Source organism: Dysidea avara, chromosome 8, assembly GCF_963678975.1.
Source record: "Dysidea avara chromosome 8, odDysAvar1.4, whole genome shotgun sequence".
NCBI classification, from domain to species: Eukaryota; Metazoa; Porifera; class Demospongiae; order Dictyoceratida; family Dysideidae; genus Dysidea; species Dysidea avara.
In genome coordinates, this window is record NC_089279.1 from 36,861,309 (window position 1) to 36,883,167 (window position 21,859).

Below are 21,859 nucleotides of genomic sequence, written 5' to 3' on the forward strand. Positions count from 1 at the left end.
AAATGCCATGGGATGCATGTCCTTGGGTAGTGACCTAACTGGTCAAATATGGATATGTACACATCAACAACTACACAAACTATGATTACAAAGATGACAAGTGATACGTTCCATTCCTTTAGATTGGGGAATCCCCACCCTCTAATTGGTTACATAATCTCTAGTTGCTATCTTGAGCAGGTCTAGTTCATGTTCTAGCGATGTCATCATCTGGATCGTGTGATCTGTATCATACTGTAATGTGGATCACATGATCATCATGTGATACAGTAACAAACTAGCCATACCTTCCTTATCACACTCAGCACACCTTGCAGGGACAACCTAGCTGCAGACAAGTTGGAGTGGGTGGGGCTGTGTTCCCTGCACACTATGGGATATAATATCATGACATGGTCATCATGTACTTGTGTGGTTACCATGGGAATATTGTAATGATACATCAACAATTTGTTTACACTTGTCAACATCTTTCTCCCACCCCACACTAAACTTCTTAATACTCCTCACAGCTTTTTGTAGCTCCATCACTACCTGTATATATCATGTGTCTAACATCACCTCATATAATAATTACCTTCTCATAATTAGGACAATTAGCCTTGAGGTGCATGTGAGCACTCAACTGCCACACCTCCCCACTACAGGTCACCTGATCAATAATGATGTCATTATCACATGATTAGATCATCACTGGATCACCTGAGCTGTAACTCTTGCTAATAATGTTGATACTTTATCATGTAAACTGTTGTCGTCATAGCAACCACTGGTTGCTGCTTCCACCAGATGATGTAATATCTACTGAGAACATTAGTTACTATGGTAACCTTAATAGATCACATGATGCACCTCAACATCACAGAATTTCTCTTTCAAGTCTAATAGTCGATGGTATGCTGATATGGCTTCATTGTAGTGCCCTGTTTCTGTGCTAACCTGTACTAGGGGTGGGGCTTGATCACATGAGCTCATTAACTACACCCACCAGCAAGTAATTCTCCCATATTCTCCAGTTGTCATAGCAACCCTTCACAGCCTCCAACAAACAGTGGAAAGCCTTCTCCCTATGATCAACATCAATATAATGTAGTAATTGGAGAATTCAGGTACAGTGATTTTTGCAACCACTCACTTTCCATCATATTTTTAATGGGATGCTTAGATACCGCATAGGGGGAAAGTTTCGATGGGCAAAAGTTTTGTGGTAGAGGGAGAACAAACTTATTCACAGTAAAACTTTCACGGTGGACAAAAGTATAACAGCGCCCACTCAAAGTGTTTAGCCGTGCACGTAAAAATGCATTTATCGATAAGTGGGCGTGGCTCAAGATGATTACTGGCACCTGACAATCGGTTAAAGTGGGTACATTGCATGTACACACAGTCACAGCAATGTACATGGTTTCGTGCATGCCTTCAGACTGCAGCAACACACCTTACTGAATGGGTGTGGCTCCACATACAACTAGCTACAAACAGTGATGCACAATCCAAATAAGTGGGTGTGGCTCATGAAATAAGCTGGGCTGCTGTAGGACTTTCCGCTTGGATTCTCATCAAAACTTTCCCCCTATATGGTATTCTAATATTTTTGACTATTTTCACAACTAAAATTTCATAAAAGATATCCCATTCACAAAATTGGTGACATTCTATATACCTCAAACAATACCAAGTTGTGATATATACAACAAATGTAATGATGACAAGTAGAAGGGAATAGTAGGGATGACAACTAGTAGTGAAACAAGGGAGGTCACCTACACCTAAGATATACTAGTAGACAGTTAAAATGCTCAAAAGACACATTTGAACTTGATTCTACCCACCAAGATGTTGTGAAGGTGTAGTGAGGATGGTTTGTGGTTACTGAGAAAATACACACTTCCATGATCCCTAATATACAGTACATGATTACTAACTTTTCATTTCTCTTCAAATGAACTGCTGATAAGTTGTTCCAGGCCTCAGCATTCTGTGGGGATCATGTGATCGTGACCTGACACACCCACAATATTATCTTACGTCACTATCCAACAAGACACACCTCCTAAATGCCTTCACTGCTAGATCGTGATTGGCTAGTTTTAATGCCGCATGTCCCAGTGAGAACCACACACCCTCCTAAACAAATCAATGATATGTAGTTGATATTTAATCCCTACTTCAGTCTATACCCATGACTGAATTAGGAATTAAATGTTCACTAGTATATCTGCAGGTGTAGGCAACCATTGTTGTTTACCTACTTTTTTCAACGATCCCTAATCAAACTTAAAATTCCTAATTTTTCCTTATACTTGTTTGTTACATTAATATGACACACATACCAAATCAAAAGAAAGGATGTTCACCCCAGCTATCAATTACTGGCTCAAAGCTTTCAGCTAAGTTCAGCCCGATACATACCACTACAAACAAAGAACAGTAGAAGCACCTCTGCAACCAATCCAGTCACCGTGACACAGACAATTCACGAGCCCCAAATATCAATTACTGACTCAAAAAGTGATGACCATTACACTTTCAGTCCATCACACAACATTACAAACAAACAACAGTGAACACCTCTGCAATCAATCCAATCACCACAGAAAATACAGATGATCCCTGTTTACAAATGCATCACGCTACCGTGAATTGACACCTTGGGATGTCAGCATAAAGAAATGGGACACAAAGGAGGACAAAGGTAAGTCAAGTCCATGATGTGTGCATTGTATATATATGTAGTGTGGTATGCCAAGAGGCACATTTCAGGATGAAGTGACATCAAACAGTGAATAAAATCAAGCCTGTAGCCTTACTAGCTATCAAGTTACACTTGCCTGAAGGAATTAGGCAGGCAGGCAGTTAGTCAGTAGAAAATTCCATTGAATATTTCTTTTTTTTAAAAAATTGTAAATCTATTGGAAGCATTTAAGGTAATGCTGAAGGCAGTTTTGGGCTTGTTACTCCTAACCAACACTGACAAGGTGCCAGGATGGTATTGTGAAGCTGGTTTTAGGATAATTTTAGGTCAGAAAAGTCCTAAACCTCCATGATCCCTAATATACAGTACTACAGTACCGTATGATGACAACACAGCCACTAACTTGTAGAGATGATATCGCTAGTGACAACTGAAGACTCTCCACACACTCTTTATACTATCATCAGTATCCATAGTAACTGATAAACATCACCATAGCAACATACCTTCTCCTTGTGCAAGTACAACATTCCTAATGAACACAGTTACGTTGCCTTGACAACTGCCATGCCTTCGGATGACACACTTCTTCCTATTAATGACACTATAGGAGATCACATGATCATATCACCTTGTTACCTGGGTAACATAGGAGATACCATAGTAGCGGAGTCTCTTTAATCTTCAGTTGTTCACAAAGAACACTTTCTGCCTATAGGGAGGAATTGTTACTACAGCAACCAACAATTTACCATGTAAACCTTTCGTAGTCTGCCGACATTCTGCAGACACATCACAAGTCCAACCCATAATTGTAGCCACTCATAGATAAGCAAAGCATCATTAGAACAACCCAACGACACCAGACAATTGTCTAGATCACATGATCATAGCATAATGACATAAAAAGTTAAAATTTTGAAAAGTAGACAAATTTAGTGTGCCAACTACCTGTTTCTGTAGTGCTGCTCTTCTGATCCATCATATCTGATTTCCACCATGTGACCTGCAGGCAAGTCAGCCTGACATCTTGTCCATAAATATTTGGAGTGGCTTTGTGAAATGTTGGTTCAAAAGGTCTTGAAATAAGCAGTGAACATGGATACCATTAGAGTAAGACACAATGATGTGTTGGTAGCCAGATCCAACTACCACTTGCTCAATCCAGGCTAGTAAGATAGCAACAGACACTTTCACATTGTCACACTAGAGCAACACACGTAAGGATATACTCTAAACATTACACATACTCTGTTGTAAAGGTGACTTGACCGTAGCTAACCTCATGATATGGTGTACTGTAGTTGTTGGATTCAGCACAAATGTCAGTCCAGGATTATCTGTCTCGTCGTGACAACACGGACAAGGTCCAAATTCAATCTATAAAATCAAGAAATATGACTCAACTATGGAATCACATGTGTTAATGTCAAACAATGCTAATACATTGGATTGTCATGTAAAGTACTGCATTTACAACACAGAACACTCCTCAACACAACCATTGAATACTAAACTGACAATAATTCCCCTTTGATTGGTAACTGAACTGATCCCTGTTAACCATGTAACTTTATGACACATCTACTTAAAGAGTGAATAATGTGATAAAGGAGAGTGTCCCACTGTTGAACAGCTTGTCTGGTACAAGATAGTTAACTGATTTAATCCCTCACTGTCAAATTTGTAGAGGCTCCAATTTTACTACTTCTAAACTGCTACAATTTACACACCATACCATATAATCCACATATCTACTTACTTGCTATAGAACAAGGAATTTGATTACTGAGTTGCTGTTTGCTGGTATGTTGAGAAGAATCTCGTCCTTGATAGTAGCTCACTGGTGAGGTTTGGTGTTGTGGAGTAATAATAGTCACTCCTACACAATCATGAGATGTAGACACACAAGGAGGATCAGTCCATTCATTGGATAGATGGTTATATTGTTCAGTGATAAGATATGTAAGTGCTACCATCATTACCACCCACAGTATACAGGAAGCCATCAAGTACTGCTAGTACAAGACCACTACGACAAGATAACAGGTGACACACTTCAGTCAACTGGTCCATACTGGGATCACAACACTCTACAGAGTTGTAACGTGATGTGTTGTTGCAACCTCCCACAACATATATCTTGCCACCTGTCACAGCTGCTCCAGGTACTTACGATGTTCTTACATTGAAACAATAGTTCTCCACTCTTTAATGGAGAGGTACCATCAATCCTCCAATAGCAAACAAGTATCCTACAATGACACAAATAATATCTATGTTCTAATACAACAAGACACAAAGTGGACATTATCAAGGGAGATATTCCAACTAATACATACAAGGGTATGTGATAATGTAGTACAGAGTAAGGACAAAATGTCCTACACACTTCAGAGGTTCCTACTACTAACGATGTACAGTAGATATGAGATCTTACCAGTAATGGCAGTTACTCCCACTTCATTCCTAGACATCACTGGTACAACACTCCATTGATCACAAGTGATGTCGTAACACTCAACACAGTTTAGTCAAGAAATGTCATCACTACCACCCACAACGTACACTTGTCCATCCAGAGAGGCACAGTCCACTCCACACCTGTAATATGTTATCAACGTAGGCCATTAATACACACACCAGTTGTAGTCTCTACCCTCCCCCATAGAATACACAGTTACTATATCATACTGTGTAGTGTGTGTAATACTATTAGTGAACACACAGGCCACATTCTAATGAAGTTGTCATAGTGATCACCAGGGGATTATGTGTTGATTTCAGCTTGGTCTGTAGGCTAGGTTCTCCTCATAGGTATAGAGTTTAGTGTGGAGGATGGAGTGGTTGTTATTAATACACCATATTGCCTCAAATTATAACCTGTCTGTTATAAACACCTGGTACCATTTAGTCACTGGGGGTAAACAACATCAGTACAGAAATAAACGTCGGGTCTCTAATGAATGTTCATAATTTCAAACAATTCCGTGCACAATGAAGTGAAGAACGTTTATAGTAGAGTTCCTTTTAAACTTAAATCAGTGAAATAAGCTGAGGAGTGTACTACACTGAAGTATCAAGCTGACTTGTGACTACAGGTCATGTATATAAATGATGGTCTTGTACAGTCGCTGGTCTCAGTTAGTAGCTGAGGTAAATGGTTGCTTGAAAGAAATAAATTCTCGGGCCATAATTAGAGACAATACAGTAATAGTAAAACTCTAACCTCATTATCATAGCCTAAAGGAATACTACCTGTGTGTTGTTACTGATATGGTGTGTTCTATTAGTTTCACTCAATACTGAGGGCATATATCATGTGATATAAACTGGTGGGTGTGTCTATCAACACAATGAGGTCGAAATACTGTTTACAGCTTTACGCCCAGAGCTGAAGGTCTGACAGCAACTTGTGGTCTCATCATGTGCATTAAAACAACAAATGAAACCACTGCTACCATATTAAAAATGTAACAGCAGAATAACAACATATTCTAAACACTTTACCCTCTACAATGTTTAAACACTCCTCAGCAATTCTGGAAGAACAACAACCCTCAGGGTGATCTTTAAATAGGATGCACACAAAAATAATCATTCTACATAATTACTACAAAATTGTAAATTCTCTCTACTATACTAACTTATACAGTACCAGCTGTTACTGACGAGTGAAGCCCTAGCTTAGGGCATGAAACAGGACTCCAGTCTATGGGGTGCCATTTGTCTCAAAACCCCAAAAATTGAGATCTAAACTAAATATCGTCGATATTTACTAAACATCGACGACATTTAGCTAAACATCGACGACATTTGCTAAATATCGACGACTTTTGCTAAACATCGATGATATTTACTAAACATCGATGACATTTACTAAACATCGACGATATTTACTAAACATCGACGACATTTACTAAACATTGATGACATTTGCTAAACATCGACGATATTTAACAATTCACCTGCTTTTGCGTTTTAATTTTCTGCGAATCCTTCAGTATAATAATATTATAGGCGCTTATGCTTGTAAATATTAATTGCTGATTAGCTGCTTGTGACTGTAGATGAACCATCTGTGGTGCTATGCGTGACTCATTAGGCTTGTTTTCATTCGGATGAGTCCATGACCTTTAATGGAAATAATTGCTGCGCGTTTATTAAAATCAATGTTGCTGTCATTGGCGACGAGAGGAACTGATCTCATCTGTAACTAAGGATGTGAGGTATGGAGTTACCTTTTCAGTTGTAAATGTGACAATTTGTAAATTGCACGTGTTTCACTTTTCATCACTGGGTGCCAATACTCTCATTGACAGCATTATTGAATATAACGCTGTCACTGAGAGTATAATTCGGCTGAGTATAATTATTTAGTTGCATGAATCAAGTAGTGTTTTATTTAGTTGTTTATTAATACTTTACAGGACTGTAATGCACCTATCAATGTAATTCCCGACTACCACTGATACGGGCTAAGGGTAGGGGATGGTGGGGGAATTGATCGCTACATTTCTCCGACATAGTGGGGATCTATCTTCACTAAAGAAATTCACTCAGACAGCAAAGCTGTGTGCTTTCAGGTTAATTAGGAAGGAGTGTCTCGGGTGCTAGCTACTACGTTCGTACTAGAATCCACTCGAACTAACTCATCACTAGACCAACGCCACACAACCGTACAAATCCCCTCCTAGCCCCAGTATTCCCAGGGGTTACAAGTCGAGACTTGGTTGTGGTTTGCATTGCCAGTACGTCCCCAGTAGGTGGGGAATTGTAATTTTCAGTGATGCAAATCCCCACCTTCCCCCACCTCAGCCCGTATTAGTGGTAGTCGGGGATTACATTGATAGGTGCATAACAGATCAATACACAAAATTAAACTAATAAAATAGCTTGTTGTAATATTCATATGAATCTCAGCAGGCCACAATTTGAGTGCTCTTGTCAGACTGGTACTTTTTATTTAGTCAAATTTCCCAACCAAACAATATAATATGGACTTGCCTGCAAAGATGAAATTCTAAGATCATTTCAACTTGTCAACTAGCTACACACAAGGGTAGTTCTAGAAATTTGCTGCCTGGTCTCCCAACTCAAAGGTAGAGCAACTTGTTAAGCTTGATTGTCAGTTGTGCATTATTGGTTGCATGCTTTTAATTCACCCTCAAGGAATTTTAATCTAATCAAAAACAGCCAAGCTGTAAAAAAACAGTGCGGCCCTCAAAAAGGCTATGGTGAAAAAAGATGTGAAATCCAAGGTGGCGGCCAAGAAATGGCTGTGATGGTAGGTTAATGGTAAAAATTTTAATAATGACAATTCAGGTAAATTTTGTGAAGCGGCACAAAAATTCACCTGAATTGTCGTTATTAAAATTTTTACCATTAACCTACCATCACAGCCATTTCTTGGCCGCCACCTTGGATTTCACATCTTTTTTCACCATAGCCTTTTTGAGGGCCGCACTGTTTTTTTACAGCTTGGCTGTTTTTGATTAGATTTCATTTCTTTTTGTATTTGTATACCCCAAAGCCGGCCTATGGCCAGCTTTGGGATTTTTTTAACCTATGTTTTTTTTCTTTACTACAGGAAGAAGAAAAGATGAAGTACTTTAAATATTTTATCAGTAAATGTACAAATTATATATATAATACATATGTGACCGGATTTGCGAAAAGGGGCCTTCCACACACATCCAATTTGCCAACTTTGACAATTGATAACTTCAGATTGGAAAGAGCTATTGCCTTGAAATTTGGGCAGTGGTGATTTCTTTGCAGCTGAACTCTCTACAAGGTAATTTTTTCTAGCTGATCTCTCTACAGGGAGATTTGTTTGTAGCTGAACTATCTACAAGGTAACTTCTTCTAGCTGATCTCTCTACAGGGTGATTTGTTCGTAGCTGAATTCTGTACAGGTGATTTGTTTGCAGCTGAGCTCTTTACAAAATGGTTTCTTTGTAGCTGAACTCTCTACAAGGTAACTTCTTCTAGCTGATCTCTCTACAGGATGATTTGTTTGTAGCTGAATTCTGTACAGGTGATTTGTTTACAGCTGAGCTCTTTACAGAATGGTTTGTTTGTAGCTGAACTCTCTACAAGGTAATTTCTTCTAGCTGATCTCTCTACAGGGAGATTTGTTTGTAGCTGAACTCTCTACAAAGTAACTTCTTCCAACTGATCTTTCTACAGGGTGATTTGCTTGTAGCTGAACTATCTACAAGGTAATTTCTTCTAGCTGATCTCTCTACAGGGTGATTTGTTTGTAGCTGAATTCTGTACAGGTGATTTGTTTGCAGCTGAGCTCTTTACAGAATGGTTTCTTTGTAGCTGAAGTCTCTACAAGGTAATTTCTTCTAGCTGATCTCTCTACAGGGAGATTTGTTTGTAGCTGAACTATGTACAAGGTAACTTCTTCTAGCTGATCTCTCTACAGGGTGATTTGTTCGTAGCTGAATTCTGTACAGGTGATTTGTTTGCAGCTGAGCTCTTTACAAAATGGTTTCTTTGTAGCTGAACTCTCTACAAGGTAACTTCTTCTAACTGATCTTTCTACAGGACAATTTGTTTGTGGCAGAATTTTATACAGGGTGATTTCTTTGCAGCTGAACTCTCTACATGGTGGTTTCTTTGTAGCTGAACTCTCTACAAGGTAACTTCTTCTTGCTGATCTCTCTACAGGGTGATTTGTTTGTAGCTGAACGATCTACAAGGTAACTTCTTCTAGCTGATCTCTCTACAGGGTGGTTTCTTTGTAGCTGAACTCTCTACAAGGTAAATTCTTCTAGCTGATCTCTCTACAGGGTGATTTGTTTGTAGCTGAACGATCTACAAGGTAACTTCTTCTAGCTGATCTCTCTACAGGGTGGTTTCTTTGTAGCTGAACTCTCTAAAAGGTAACTTCTTCTAACTGATCTTTCTACAGGGCAATTTGTTTGTGGCAGAATTTTATACAGGGTGATTTCTTTGCAGCTGAACTCTCTACATGGTGGTTTCTTTGTAGCTGAACTCTCTACAAAGTAATTTCTTCTAGCTGATATCTCTACAGGGTGATTTGTTTGTAGCTGAATTCTGTACAGGTGATTTGTTTGCAGCTGAGCTCTTTACAGAATGGTTTCGTAGCTGAACTCTCTAATAGGTAACTTCTTCTAACTGATCTTTCTACAGGGCAATTTGTTTGTGGCTGAATTTTCTACAGGGTGATTTCTTTGCAGCTGAACTCTCTACTTTGTGGTTTCTTTGTAGCTGAAATCTCTATAAGGTAACTTCTTCTAGCTGATCTCTCTACAGGGTGATTTGTTTGTAGCTGAACAATCTACAAGGTAACTTCTTCTAGCTGATCTCTCTACAGGGTGATTTGTTTGTAGCTGAATTCTGTACTGGTGATTTGTTTGCAGCTGAGCTCTTTACAAAATGGTTTCTTTGTAGCTGAACTCTCTACAAAGTAACTTCTTCTAACTGATCTTTCTACAGGGTGATTTGTTTGTAGCTGAACTATGTACAAGGTAATTTCTTCTAGCTGACCTCTCTACAGGGTGATTTGTTTGTAGCTGAATTCTGTACAGGTGATTTGTTTGCAGCTGAGCTCTAAACAGAATGGTTTGTTTGTAGCTGAACTCTCTACAAGGTAACTTTTCTAGCTAATGTCTCTACAAGGTGACTAGTTTGTAGCTGAACTCTCTACATGATGGTTTCTTTGTAGCTGAACTCTCTACAAGGTAACTTCTAGCTAATCTCTCTACAGGGAGATTTGTTTGTAGCTGAACTCTCTACATGATGGTTTCTTTGTAGCTGAACTCTCTGCAAGGTAACTTCTTCTATTGATCTCTTCACAGGGCGATTTGTTTGTAGCTGAACTCTCTACATGGCGGTTTCTTTGTAGCTGAACTCTACAAGGTGATTTTTTCTAGTTGAACTATCTCTTTCCATAGTTGTATGAACTCCCTACAAGGTAACTTCTTCTAGCTGATCTCTCTACAGGGTGACTTGTGTGTAGCTGATCTCTATACAGGTTTCTTATTTCTAGCTGATCTCTTGAATTCTCTTCAGGGTGACTGCTCTATTAGGATGACTGCTCTATTAGGATGACTGCTCTATTAGAGTATCTCGATCTCGCACTTGCTGCTCCAAGTTGGATTTCGTGTTATAACTCCGTGGCTTTCAGTCTGATTCTTCTACACCATTGATGAGCCTTTCTAAGATAATTACTTCATCTGTACAACGATTTTCAAAGCATTACCCCAAGCGGTTTATCTGGTAGGCGTGGCAAGCAGTCGTTTTTTTATTAGCTAATCTCGATTGCGTAATTGTTACACACTGTTGGTTTTTTCGTTGTATCTTCCTGTTTTTTAGCTCGATTTCTTTCAAACCACAAAAGGTTTGAGGTTCAATAGTTAACCTATTCACCCACCGATTTTCAGCTTCTTCCCATACGCGGTTTACCCTGTAGGCGTGACAACATATTGGTGTTATTTTTCGTGAATAATCGCTCATAACTCTTTGCCTGTTTATCGTATTCCAGCCAAAGTTGGTACCGAGATGCGCCTTTATATTCCCCTTCTGTGTGCCAAATTTCAAGGCAATCGGATATGGAGTTCGAGTTTTATAGCAGTTTTTGTAAGTGTGCGACAAGAAAAAGAAAAATAAGGGAAAAAAAAACGAAGAAACTGAGCCAATTTTTGAAGTCGCATATCTCGGGAACGCGCAAAGCGATTTCGCTCAAATTTGGAATGTGGAGTGCTGCAGTTGGGGGGCATGTCCACAACAAAAATCGTCTTGTTTCATCAAGGAAGCACAGAGCTACGGAGGTGCGAAAATTGCGTTTTCTTTCTTCCTGTCAATATACTCACGGGTGTTACGCGCCAGCTTCTTGGGCCGCACGACACACTACCGTGTGTCTTGATATTGGTAACTTAGATCAAGATACTCTAGTAGAGCAGTCAATATTAAATTACTCTGATAGAATCATCAACATTATAGAGAGGCAACAAGGATAATTGAAGAATTTTATTTGCTAGAGTCATCCATGTAATTTATTTTATAGCAGGTACAGTGGAACCTCTCTTATCCAGGTAGTCTGGTATACTGTCCTTATCTCAGAAATATCCGTAACTGGTAAAGTTAACTGTTCTGCATGTTAGTATTGCTACTATACATTTTAGTGGGCAGAAGGGGAAGTCACTACAGAGCATTCGTGGTCACTCCCCTGGGTTGTAAATTTTTTTATCACCTAGCAACCAAGTGGTAGTTAGAATCAACAAGCCACCTAACATGTAAACATCTTATTGTCAATAGACTACAGGCCACATGGTTGTGACTAATTTGGACTGTCTGGGCCTGGATAAAAGAGGTCCAGATAAGGGAGATTTCAAAGTTATTTCACAGGTCCCTTAGTCCTGTAGAGCAATGTGTGAGTCAGAGGCTGTACAGTTGAATTACAAAGTGCAAAATGATTCCAGTTTGTGTCAATGAACGCCTATCTACTGTATCAGTGTGAAAAGTTTAAAGTGAATGAGAATTTTTAATTAATACTTGGAAAGTACTGCTTCTACCTTTTGCTACCCTGTCAGTACTCAGCAGCAGGCTGCTACAAGTTTCAAAGTCAATGGCAATAAATCATCACAGTTTTTTCCCAGTTTTAAGAGTAAACAATTTTCAAACATGAGACATATTGTGTGTAAATCAACAGCTGTAATTTCAAACAGCTATAGTGCATTTTTTTACATCTGTACAGCAAACTGAAAAACACACATGTGCATTGTGTGATGTCACTAAAGTCTAGCCTCACTATATTATGTTTTTTTGTTTTCTTTCCTTTTTAGTTGTCTCCTGGTATACACTCACAAACTTGATGTGGACATTCTGACAAATCACAAAAGAAACCCAAAACAGTACATTTCTGAGCTCTGATTGTGAATCATCCATAGCGAGTTGATGAGCAACTGCATACTAGGTAGACCTACATACGAAGCAAATACAGTGGAGTAGAATCTTACACTGACACTGCACCATTTAGTAATATGCTTAATTCTTTGTTCCACTACTTGAGAAACTTTGGCAATGGTGAAATTGATTGTCACCAAAGATCTGCTGTAGTGATTTCAATGGTTGCATACTTCATACTATTTTAATTAATAAAAGATTAAATATGTTAATGTTTAATATCAGTACAAAATACATAAGTACTGTACACATGTGTAACTCAGTAGTTTCCAAGCACAGATAAGATGTGCTTTATTACAAAAGGCCATCTAAGAATAGATGTAGGGGTGCTCGAACACTTTCTTTTTACTGTGTAGTAACTACAATAGGAAGGTACTGCTATAAGTTACAGGTGCACTTGTATTTTATAAACGCTAATATCTTTTAAAAATTAATGTGCTTGTGCCAATTATGTTGGCATGATTGTATATTAACAGGCTAGCAAAAGCATCAAGTATTATGCCAGCATATAATACAAGATTTTAAAGCAATGTGAATGTAAGAAATACGTGCAGCAAAACATGAACACACTATGCATAATGCTGCATTTAATATCAAATGTACAGTACTCTTATTTTTACAGTTTTTAGCTGATTTGATGTACTCTAATAGAGTAGTCACAAAATATATTCTAATAAAACTGTCAGCTCTCAAGCACATTATTTAATTGCATGTGATGGGGCATTTAGAATGTAACAATATCCTCTCAACCAGTCAGTTTGGCTTCCACCAAAAACGTTCTGCTGATCTTCAACTACTATTAACTGTCCATGACTTAGCATCCAGTTTAAATGACAAAGCACAAACTGATTGCATACTGCTGGATTTCAGCAAGGCATTCTACAAGGTTTCCCATAAACTCTTACTGTTAAAGTTAAGGTACTATGGAATTACCAGAGAGACAATTAACTGTATTTGGTCTTTTTTAACCAACCATAAATAGTAAGTTTTTTGTGATGGTTCTATTTCAGAAGTTGTCAACGTTACCAGTGGAGTACCTCAGTACTCTGGATTGGGCCCCTTACTGTTCTTGTTTTTATAAATGACTTTCCCAGCTGTATTAAATCTACTTGTCGCCTAATTTGCAGATGACTGTCTGTTGTATCGTATTAAGACACGTACAGATAGGTATCTTTGGAATAAGAAGGCCAATAGCTAGCTAGCATTCACAATACATTAGTCACCTTGCATACCATACGCAAGGAAATTTTGACAATAGAAAAATTTAACAAAATTGACGAATCAATTAAATTCATCAAACTTAACTTCGTCAAATGTCTTTAAAAGTACAGGTTTTGTCTACAATTTTTTGATTTTGTCAACTTTTTATTCATCAAATCTGCTGAAATGTGAATTCATCAAATTTTTCTTGTGTCAAAATTTCCTTGCGTATGGTACAGCAGTGTAGGTAAAGTATACGAAGTGATGCATACACATTTTTAAAATGCTGTATTGATGTCCATATGAAGATAGGCGTGTGTATATATAAGACTGATTTTGTCACAAATATTTATTATAGTATGATAATAGTACATCACTGCACTAACAGGAAACAAATCTAGGTTGGCATATAAAAGTGTAAAAACAAAATACAAGAATGGGGTATGGTATCAATGAGACAGCAACTCATTTGCAGCCATATACATATAGTGCATTTTTGAGCTAGGTTTTGAAAATATGTTAGGTGGTTATTCACCTGGGACAGTCAAGCCCATGAAACAACTAATTTAAATTGCCACGTAATAACACTACATGTAAATGGGTAGTGTCAAGACCAGTATAAACCAAGATTTGAACTGTACTAGATCCCTTCTTCTCCCTACCCAATTGGTCTGGCCACACAAGGCAACCCAACATACACCACGCATGCACAAATTAAAGTATGTAGCTGTCATTGTGCACAAATCCTGTATGCTATAGAGTCTCTAGACCCTCGTTCACATGAGAGTCTGCCTCTGCCAGACTGAGTTCTGTCATTGGAACATTAAAAAGCGAAAAATGTGCAGTGTACATGCTGTCACATTTACAGCTTTACGGGCTAACCCCATACCTCTTATCCTCACAGATGAGTTCCTTCCTCTCAGTCCAACTCGTCGCCAACACAGCAACATTGACCTTAATAGATGCGCAGCATTAAAGGAGGTACGAATGCCTAATGAGTCACGTAGTACCACAGATGATTCATCTACAGTCGCAAGCAGCTAATCAGAAATTATTAGTATTGTACGCGCCTATAATATTATTATACTGAAGGATCCGCAGAAAATTTAAACGCGAAAGCAGCTGAGTTGCTGAATATCGTCGATGTTTAGCAAATGTCATCAATGTTTAGTAAATGTCGTCGATATTTAGTAAATGTCATCGATGTTTAGCAAATGTCGTCGATGTTTAGTAAATGTCATCGATGTTTAGCAAATATCGTCGATGTTTAGCAAATGTCGTCGATGTTTAGCAAATATCGTCGATGTTTAGCAAATGTCGTCGATGTTTAGCAAATGTCGTCGATGTTTAGTAAATGTCGTCGATGTTTAGCAAATGTCGTCGATGTTTAGCAAATGTCGTCGATGTTTAGTAAATGCCGTCGATATTTAGCTAAATGTCGTCGATGTTTAGTAAATATCGACGATATTTGGTTTAGATCTCAATTTTTGGTTTTTGAGACAAATGGCACCCCATACCAGTCAGGTAGGATCATTTTAGCTGGGAACTGGGATAGGAACTGGGAACTCACAGTAACAACAAACTAGTGAAGGTCACTACTAATGTCTGTCATAATACTCACTATTTTTGTGTAGTGACGTTCACTACAATTAGTAGTGACGTTCACTACAATTAGTTGGGGCGAGCCTGAGCGAGCCCCACACTAGCGAGAGATTTCGTACGGTGAACCATTCGCGATCGAAAATGGAAAACTACGAAAATTCTAAATATCGCTCGTACGGTGAACCATGCCACGGAGTACGTGCATGAAAATATCATGCCACTTCTAAATATGGTTCGTACGGTGAACCATGCCACGGAGTACATGCACGAAAATATCATGCCACTTCTAAATATGGTTCGTACGGTCAACCATGCCACGGAGTATGTGCACGGAAATATCACGCCATTTCTAAATATGGTTCATAAGGTCAACCATGCCACGGTGTGTGTGCACGGAAATATCATGCCATTTCTAAATATCACTCAGTCGTAAGGTGAACCATGCCAGGATTAGATTGCAGATGGAAAGAGAAGAAAGATTGAGGACAAGGAGGGAGCAGTACAGAGCCAGGCGGAATAGGGAAACCCCCGAGCAAAGAGAAGAGCGACTTGCAAGACGTAGGGAATATGATAGAGGCAGGTATGCACAGATGACTGTAGATCAACGAAGGGCTTTGTCGCAACGAAGAAGAGAACGTGTTGTATCCGAAAGGAGAACAAGTTGCTGCTAAGGATTGCAATGATAGTGCTGTTACACGCCAACTGCCATCATTTGACGACCCTTTTATAAAGTCACCATTTTCAATGATATTCTAAATCAGATCTTGGCGTATGCAGTGCCTCACACAAGCAGCATCGACCTTGAAGACCAGTTGCTGTCAGCACCTGTACTGGTGTATACCATTAATTCAAAGGACACAGTTACTTCCGTATCACAGGTTGCGTCATGAACGTACTGCTTATTAAATGACACTTGTACAATTATTGCTTTATGTACTTTGCAATTATTCATTTTTTGTGGCAATATCATCTCAATCCATTATAATGCATGAGCATCACTACTTAACTTGATCAGGCTCGCCCCTCGATGCTATAGCATCTGTCTAGTAGTGAAATTCATTGCTAATTGTTGACAGTGCTGGGGTAGTTGGGTAGGACCTTTTAAGGTCAATTTGCACAACAACAGTAGAATTACTACAGTAAATTATTTAAATTTTATTTTATAATTCATATTATTAATATAATTTAATTAATTAATGGACTAGGACCAGGTCACATACATAAACCAATGTGACAACCTACCCATAGGACATGTATAAACAGTGCCATAGCCAACACTCAGAGTAGTGTGTGGCCGGTGGAAATGATACGCATGCATATACAGGCAAACAAGTTTAACAGGCGTCAGAAAATCAAAATCACAATATACTAAAAAGTAACTTATACAACACACAAGTGAACTACACTGGTGTTAAACTGATTTGTTTATATTGTAGTTGTGAGGTGTCTCTGAAGGTAACTCAGTCAAGAAGTGAGGCTATCCACGACAAGGTGGTGAAGGCCAGCACAATCAACATAAGATCTCAAATCAAGGCAATATGGTACAGTCTAAAGAAAACTGGTAGCTATATGCCGGTACATCAGTGGTGTGGCTGATGTGTATGTTCTATACCATATGCGTACGGTACAACCATACGCGTATGGTACAGCAATTCGTACCATAAGAGTATAGATAACCTGGTATGCGTATAACATCAAGCAGAAGTTTTTTGCACTGCCATACCTATTGACTATGCAGGATGGCACTCTGCCTTCATTCCCTTTTGGGGAGGAGGGAGGGGGAAGGGGGAGGGGCAATGTTCCAATGTAAATCTGGCTGTAGCTTAGCATTATTAGACATGCAAGCTACTGATGTGTATATAGCAATTAATTGTGCAATAAATTCTTTTTAAACTGTAGTTTGCCAAATCTTTGCTATTGAATGAGACATTGCCTACTGAGATGAAGTAGGATAACATGACATGACAGAGATGTTATGGTGACTTTATGAGTTCTAATGAACAATTCAGTAGTGAACGTATATTATCTATAGCATTGTTTAATTGTTAAGTGTGTTGTAGCCACTCACTATTTACTGTCATGCTTGTGGATGGGAAGACAATGTGTTTAGTTACTCTTATCTGAATACTTTAAAGTTAACAACATCACATTAATTTGTGCTGAATGCAGTTCCATGTATTGTGATGAATGTGAGTGGTGGTACTATTTACAGTATGTAAACAAGAAAGAGTGTAGCAGCCAGATAAAGATGCAAACACAATAAGGGGTCATGTTGCACAACTGATGACACTTACGAAGTTCATTTTTAAGTTGTTAGCTTTGCACAAGCAGTATATGTATAATTCAGTTAGAACACTTACTAGCTACCATGCATGTTGTAATTGCTCTCCCTGCTTATTGTACCCAATTGTGTTGTACACTGTCAGTTATCCACACTTATAATTGAGTATATAAGACCATCTGCATGTATCTGATAGCTATAAAGTAGCATACACAGTACCATTCATGTGAAGTTCTGCAGACATCATGAGATCATGTACATAAGATTTAGGTACATCAGTAAGACTATAGTGGGAAATGCATGGACATGGCAAGGATAAAATGCATGTGTGTATTGATGAATAAATTTATAGTTATACAGCTAAGCAGATTATTAGTATAGCGGCACAACCAAAAATTGTGCACTTTTTCATAAAAGCCATGAAACTTTCCACACAAATAGTAGTCCTCAATACGTGTATTTTTAGATATAGTGCCATCACTGATTTGACCTTTGGTGACCTTTACGGCCATTTTTGTACAGAAAATTGATCATTTTTGTCTTTAACTCCCTGAGGCAGTTATTAACTTGGTACCAAAATAAAGATCTTGTTGAACTAAACAACTTGGTTTTTATTTGAAGTCAATAGGTGAATTCATTCTTAAGTTATGAGTATTTTTATTAGCAACACATTTTGATAAATTTAAGTATAATTATCTGCCCACAGGTAATTCACACCTCGAGGGCAGGTAAATTTATCAGATTTTGCAGCTAGTAAAAAATAATAGTTATACGGGCACAATGTGGATGGAGTCTATGAAATTTATAAACCCGAAGGCTCAGGCTGTAGCACACGAGCGAAGCGAGGGCGCTACTAAGGGCCTGAGGGTTTATAAATTTCATAGACTCCACATTGTGCCCGTATAACTGCTTTAGACTCTATTTCACATTACATTCAGATTACTTACCTCATCCACGGCTGTTTCTGCTGTAGGCCCGGCAAAAGCGGCTGGTTTTCTTGCGATAACTGATACTAGCGCCATGGCAACTATACATCCTCACGTGACAAAATAATAGCGCTCGTTAAATCACTGTATGTGAACAATGCATAGTGATTGGATAAACCTAGATTTTGAGCATGTGTTATACTGTGCCTGAAGGCGTGGAGTATTTAGAAAACAAGGTGGAGTATATGAGATTTATTACCCACCCAAAATAGCCTAAATAGAGTCTAAATGATCGTAACTTTGTAATGAAATCACCTATTGACTTCAAATAAAAACCAAGTTGTTTCTATCAGCAAGATCTTTTGTTTGGTACCATTTTTTTAACATGTTAATTACTGCCTCAGGGAGTTAAAGACAAAAATGATCTATTTTCTGTACTAAAATGGCCGTAAAGGTCAGCAAAGGTCAACTTAGCGATGGCACTATATCTAAAATTACATGTCATGAGGATTACTATTTATGTGGAAAGTTTCATGGTTTTATGAAAAACTGCACAATATTGCCAATTTTGGGGGCTATGCCGCTATACTATATTAGCTATGTTGTGTTCTAGTTTACTCAGCTAGAAATGCTTGTAAAGGTAGACCATTGTAGCTAGGTGATCAGATGGCAAGGCTAGAAGACACTGAGAAAAGGCATAATGCGCATACGGTACGTACCATACGCGTATGCCTATACTGTACGCGTATGGTACGGAAAATCATACGGTACAAAATACGCATATGGTATAGAACATGTACACACTATGTGTATACACAACATAGTGGAGATACACATTAAGTAATGTATTATTGGCAACACTTATGGTGGAAAATCGTTCTATTAGCAAGTCAGGTGAAGGATAAAGCTGTCATGCAGCAACTTGGTACTCACTGTGAACTCACTGGCCCCTGGTACAGTATGTGTCAATAAATCAGTGGTGTGGCTTTGACACAGTGATCACAGTATACAATACTATACATACACAACATACAGGAGATAGTTACACAATAGCTATTGTATATACAACACTTCATCTTATTGATCGTAGACTATTAGCAACAACAGTAGCTAAAGGTGGAAATGATCAAGCCAGGTGAAGGATGAAGCACAGTAAAATGTACAATACAAGTACAACATTGAAACATACTCTTCACCAGCACACCAGCTGGTTGTTTACGCTACAAATAAACAGTTACAAACAAAAAACATACTTTTAAAAAAAGGAGAAGAAACTGTTGTTTACGGGTAAGGTGGCCACTGGTTCTTCTCCGATCACTCCATGGATGGTTGCTAATCTTCTCCTTCATGTGATCTAGAGTTCAGGATGTGCTTTGTACAGGGCATTATATAGAATTACACATCCATTTCAATAATCTGCACGAATAGGCATAATTATTATACGTTTGTGGCTTCGTTCACAGGTGAATCTATCCCCAGTTAGTACAGGTCTCTAGACCTCATAGGTTTTGAGAACATCAATTACCTACCATTTCCTCCTTATGATAGGAACAAAGAACTGTCTTGTGCTGTGTGTACTCAGTAGATTGTTGTGTATATTACATTATTACTATTGGACTACAATTAGAATATAGACTCTAGTGGGGTTCATCTACTACTAGTTTGACTGCTGTAAAGTGTTCATTTGACCTTTTGCATTTCAGTTGTTGACATTATTACTACAATTAATGTTAATAGAGGAAATCAGTGATATGTCTAAAACTTTGGTATAAAACAAGTGTGAATGATTATCCTGACTGGTCCACCTTATCAGGGGCACATCCTGGCAAGGGGAGGGAACACCCAAATCAAAATACAGGATAATTTTATTGTTTTATCAGCTACAACCGTTCTTCCGTATAGGAGAGGGAAAAAACACATATACAGCAAAAATAAGCATAAAATACAGAGCTAAAACACAAAAAATAAAATAAATACAAAACAACGAACTAAAGTGTATCCAATACTGTAGGTGGTCAGGTAGACAGTTCGGTATTATGTTAACATATGCTTTACTTTACAGTAAGATTTTCAAAACATCATTAATGAATGTCAGTGGTCTAAATGGAGTGTACACTATAGTGATATTGTAAAGATCTTGTTGAGTACAGTAAAGTAACCAACTCAAGTTTGAATTCAAACACATGGAATTGCAATGATTATACAATTAGAGAGTTATTTACTGCTATAAATCCAATCACTGTATTTAGTGCAAAGCAGTGCTTTAACAAGTCACCAAGTATCCAAGTTTTGTTTTGGATCAACATGGCTCATAGCTGGGTTTGATTATGTCTAACGAATACTGTCAGGCTGTTATGATAGAAACAACAAGATGGCCTTGGATAGGGCTGGAACGAAGCTTCGAATGTTTCATAGGTTTGGAGGATAAGTAAACTTCTTATAAAACTATCTTTCAAAGCTTCACAATGCACTCTTAGCCTATGAAAGAATTACCATAGTCGAAGCCTTGAAACACCTTATATAATTCATGTGTCATTTCAACCATTAGTTGGCATTTATCTATACATGACTATACATGATAGCTCACATGTGTACATGTACAGTGCTCATGTGAGCTGCTATCGGGTTGATAACTTTATTCAACTTGTACATGTGATATGAACCATGTAACATAGATACTATACTAATAACACAGGATGGGAAGCTCCGTTCACACACTCGATATAATGTGTACATTCCGGGTACACAACCCTCGTAGTTTCATGAGATTGCCTTTCAGGACTACAAAAGGTTTAAAAGTAGTAGTGTGGTTATTTAAACATGTATTGTACTTTGCTAAAGGTTGTGCAGAACCAAAGAGAGTGTCTAAAGGAGAAATATTAGTGAGAATTTTATACTATTCAAACTGGTTGTCTTGTATTTGGCAACTCAAAGAAACCACAGTAATGTAAATCTTTGAAGACATAACAGCAACAAGATGATGTTATGCTACTTCTAAAAACCAGGCAATGATGCAGTTAATACTATCCCATAGTAACTAAGTAGGTTATTACACAACCATATATAGCATTGAACTAGTATAAACCTTCCCGGTAGTGATGACATGATATGAGAATTTTAATATCATGATAATCACGATATCATGGGGCTTATATCATGATATAAGAATATGTTAATGTTTTCACAGGACAAGTTTCATTCGGTCAATTTATA

The 21,859-nt window shown here is 38.1% G+C and overlaps 1 protein-coding gene across 4 annotated transcripts in view; it reads right to left on the bottom strand.

Annotated features, from left to right (window-relative positions):
* The window catches only part of LOC136263501 (tetratricopeptide repeat protein 27-like), a 26,767-nt gene continuing 4,908 nt past the window's right edge, over positions 1-21,859 (bottom strand). The window contains exons 1-18 of one of the 4 annotated variants that reach the window (XM_066058068.1): positions 6,343-6,474; positions 5,136-5,299; positions 4,458-4,950; positions 3,978-4,410; positions 3,647-3,864; positions 3,457-3,569; positions 3,335-3,407; positions 3,202-3,287; positions 3,099-3,152; positions 2,029-2,127; positions 1,926-1,978; positions 989-1,067; positions 853-939; positions 703-801; positions 578-652; positions 420-534; positions 288-370; positions 1-234 (exon numbers count right to left, since the gene is read on the bottom strand). In XM_066058068.1, the coding sequence (XP_065914140.1) occupies positions 142-234; positions 288-370; positions 420-534; positions 578-652; positions 703-801; positions 853-939; positions 989-1,067; positions 1,926-1,978; positions 2,029-2,127; positions 3,099-3,152; positions 3,202-3,225 (861 nt within the window). In that variant the 5' untranslated portion in view covers positions 3,226-3,287; positions 3,335-3,407; positions 3,457-3,569; ... (3 more) ...; positions 5,136-5,299; positions 6,343-6,474 and the 3' untranslated portion in view covers positions 1-141. The other 3 variants (XM_066058070.1, XM_066058069.1, XM_066058067.1) reach the window with 3 other exon arrangements.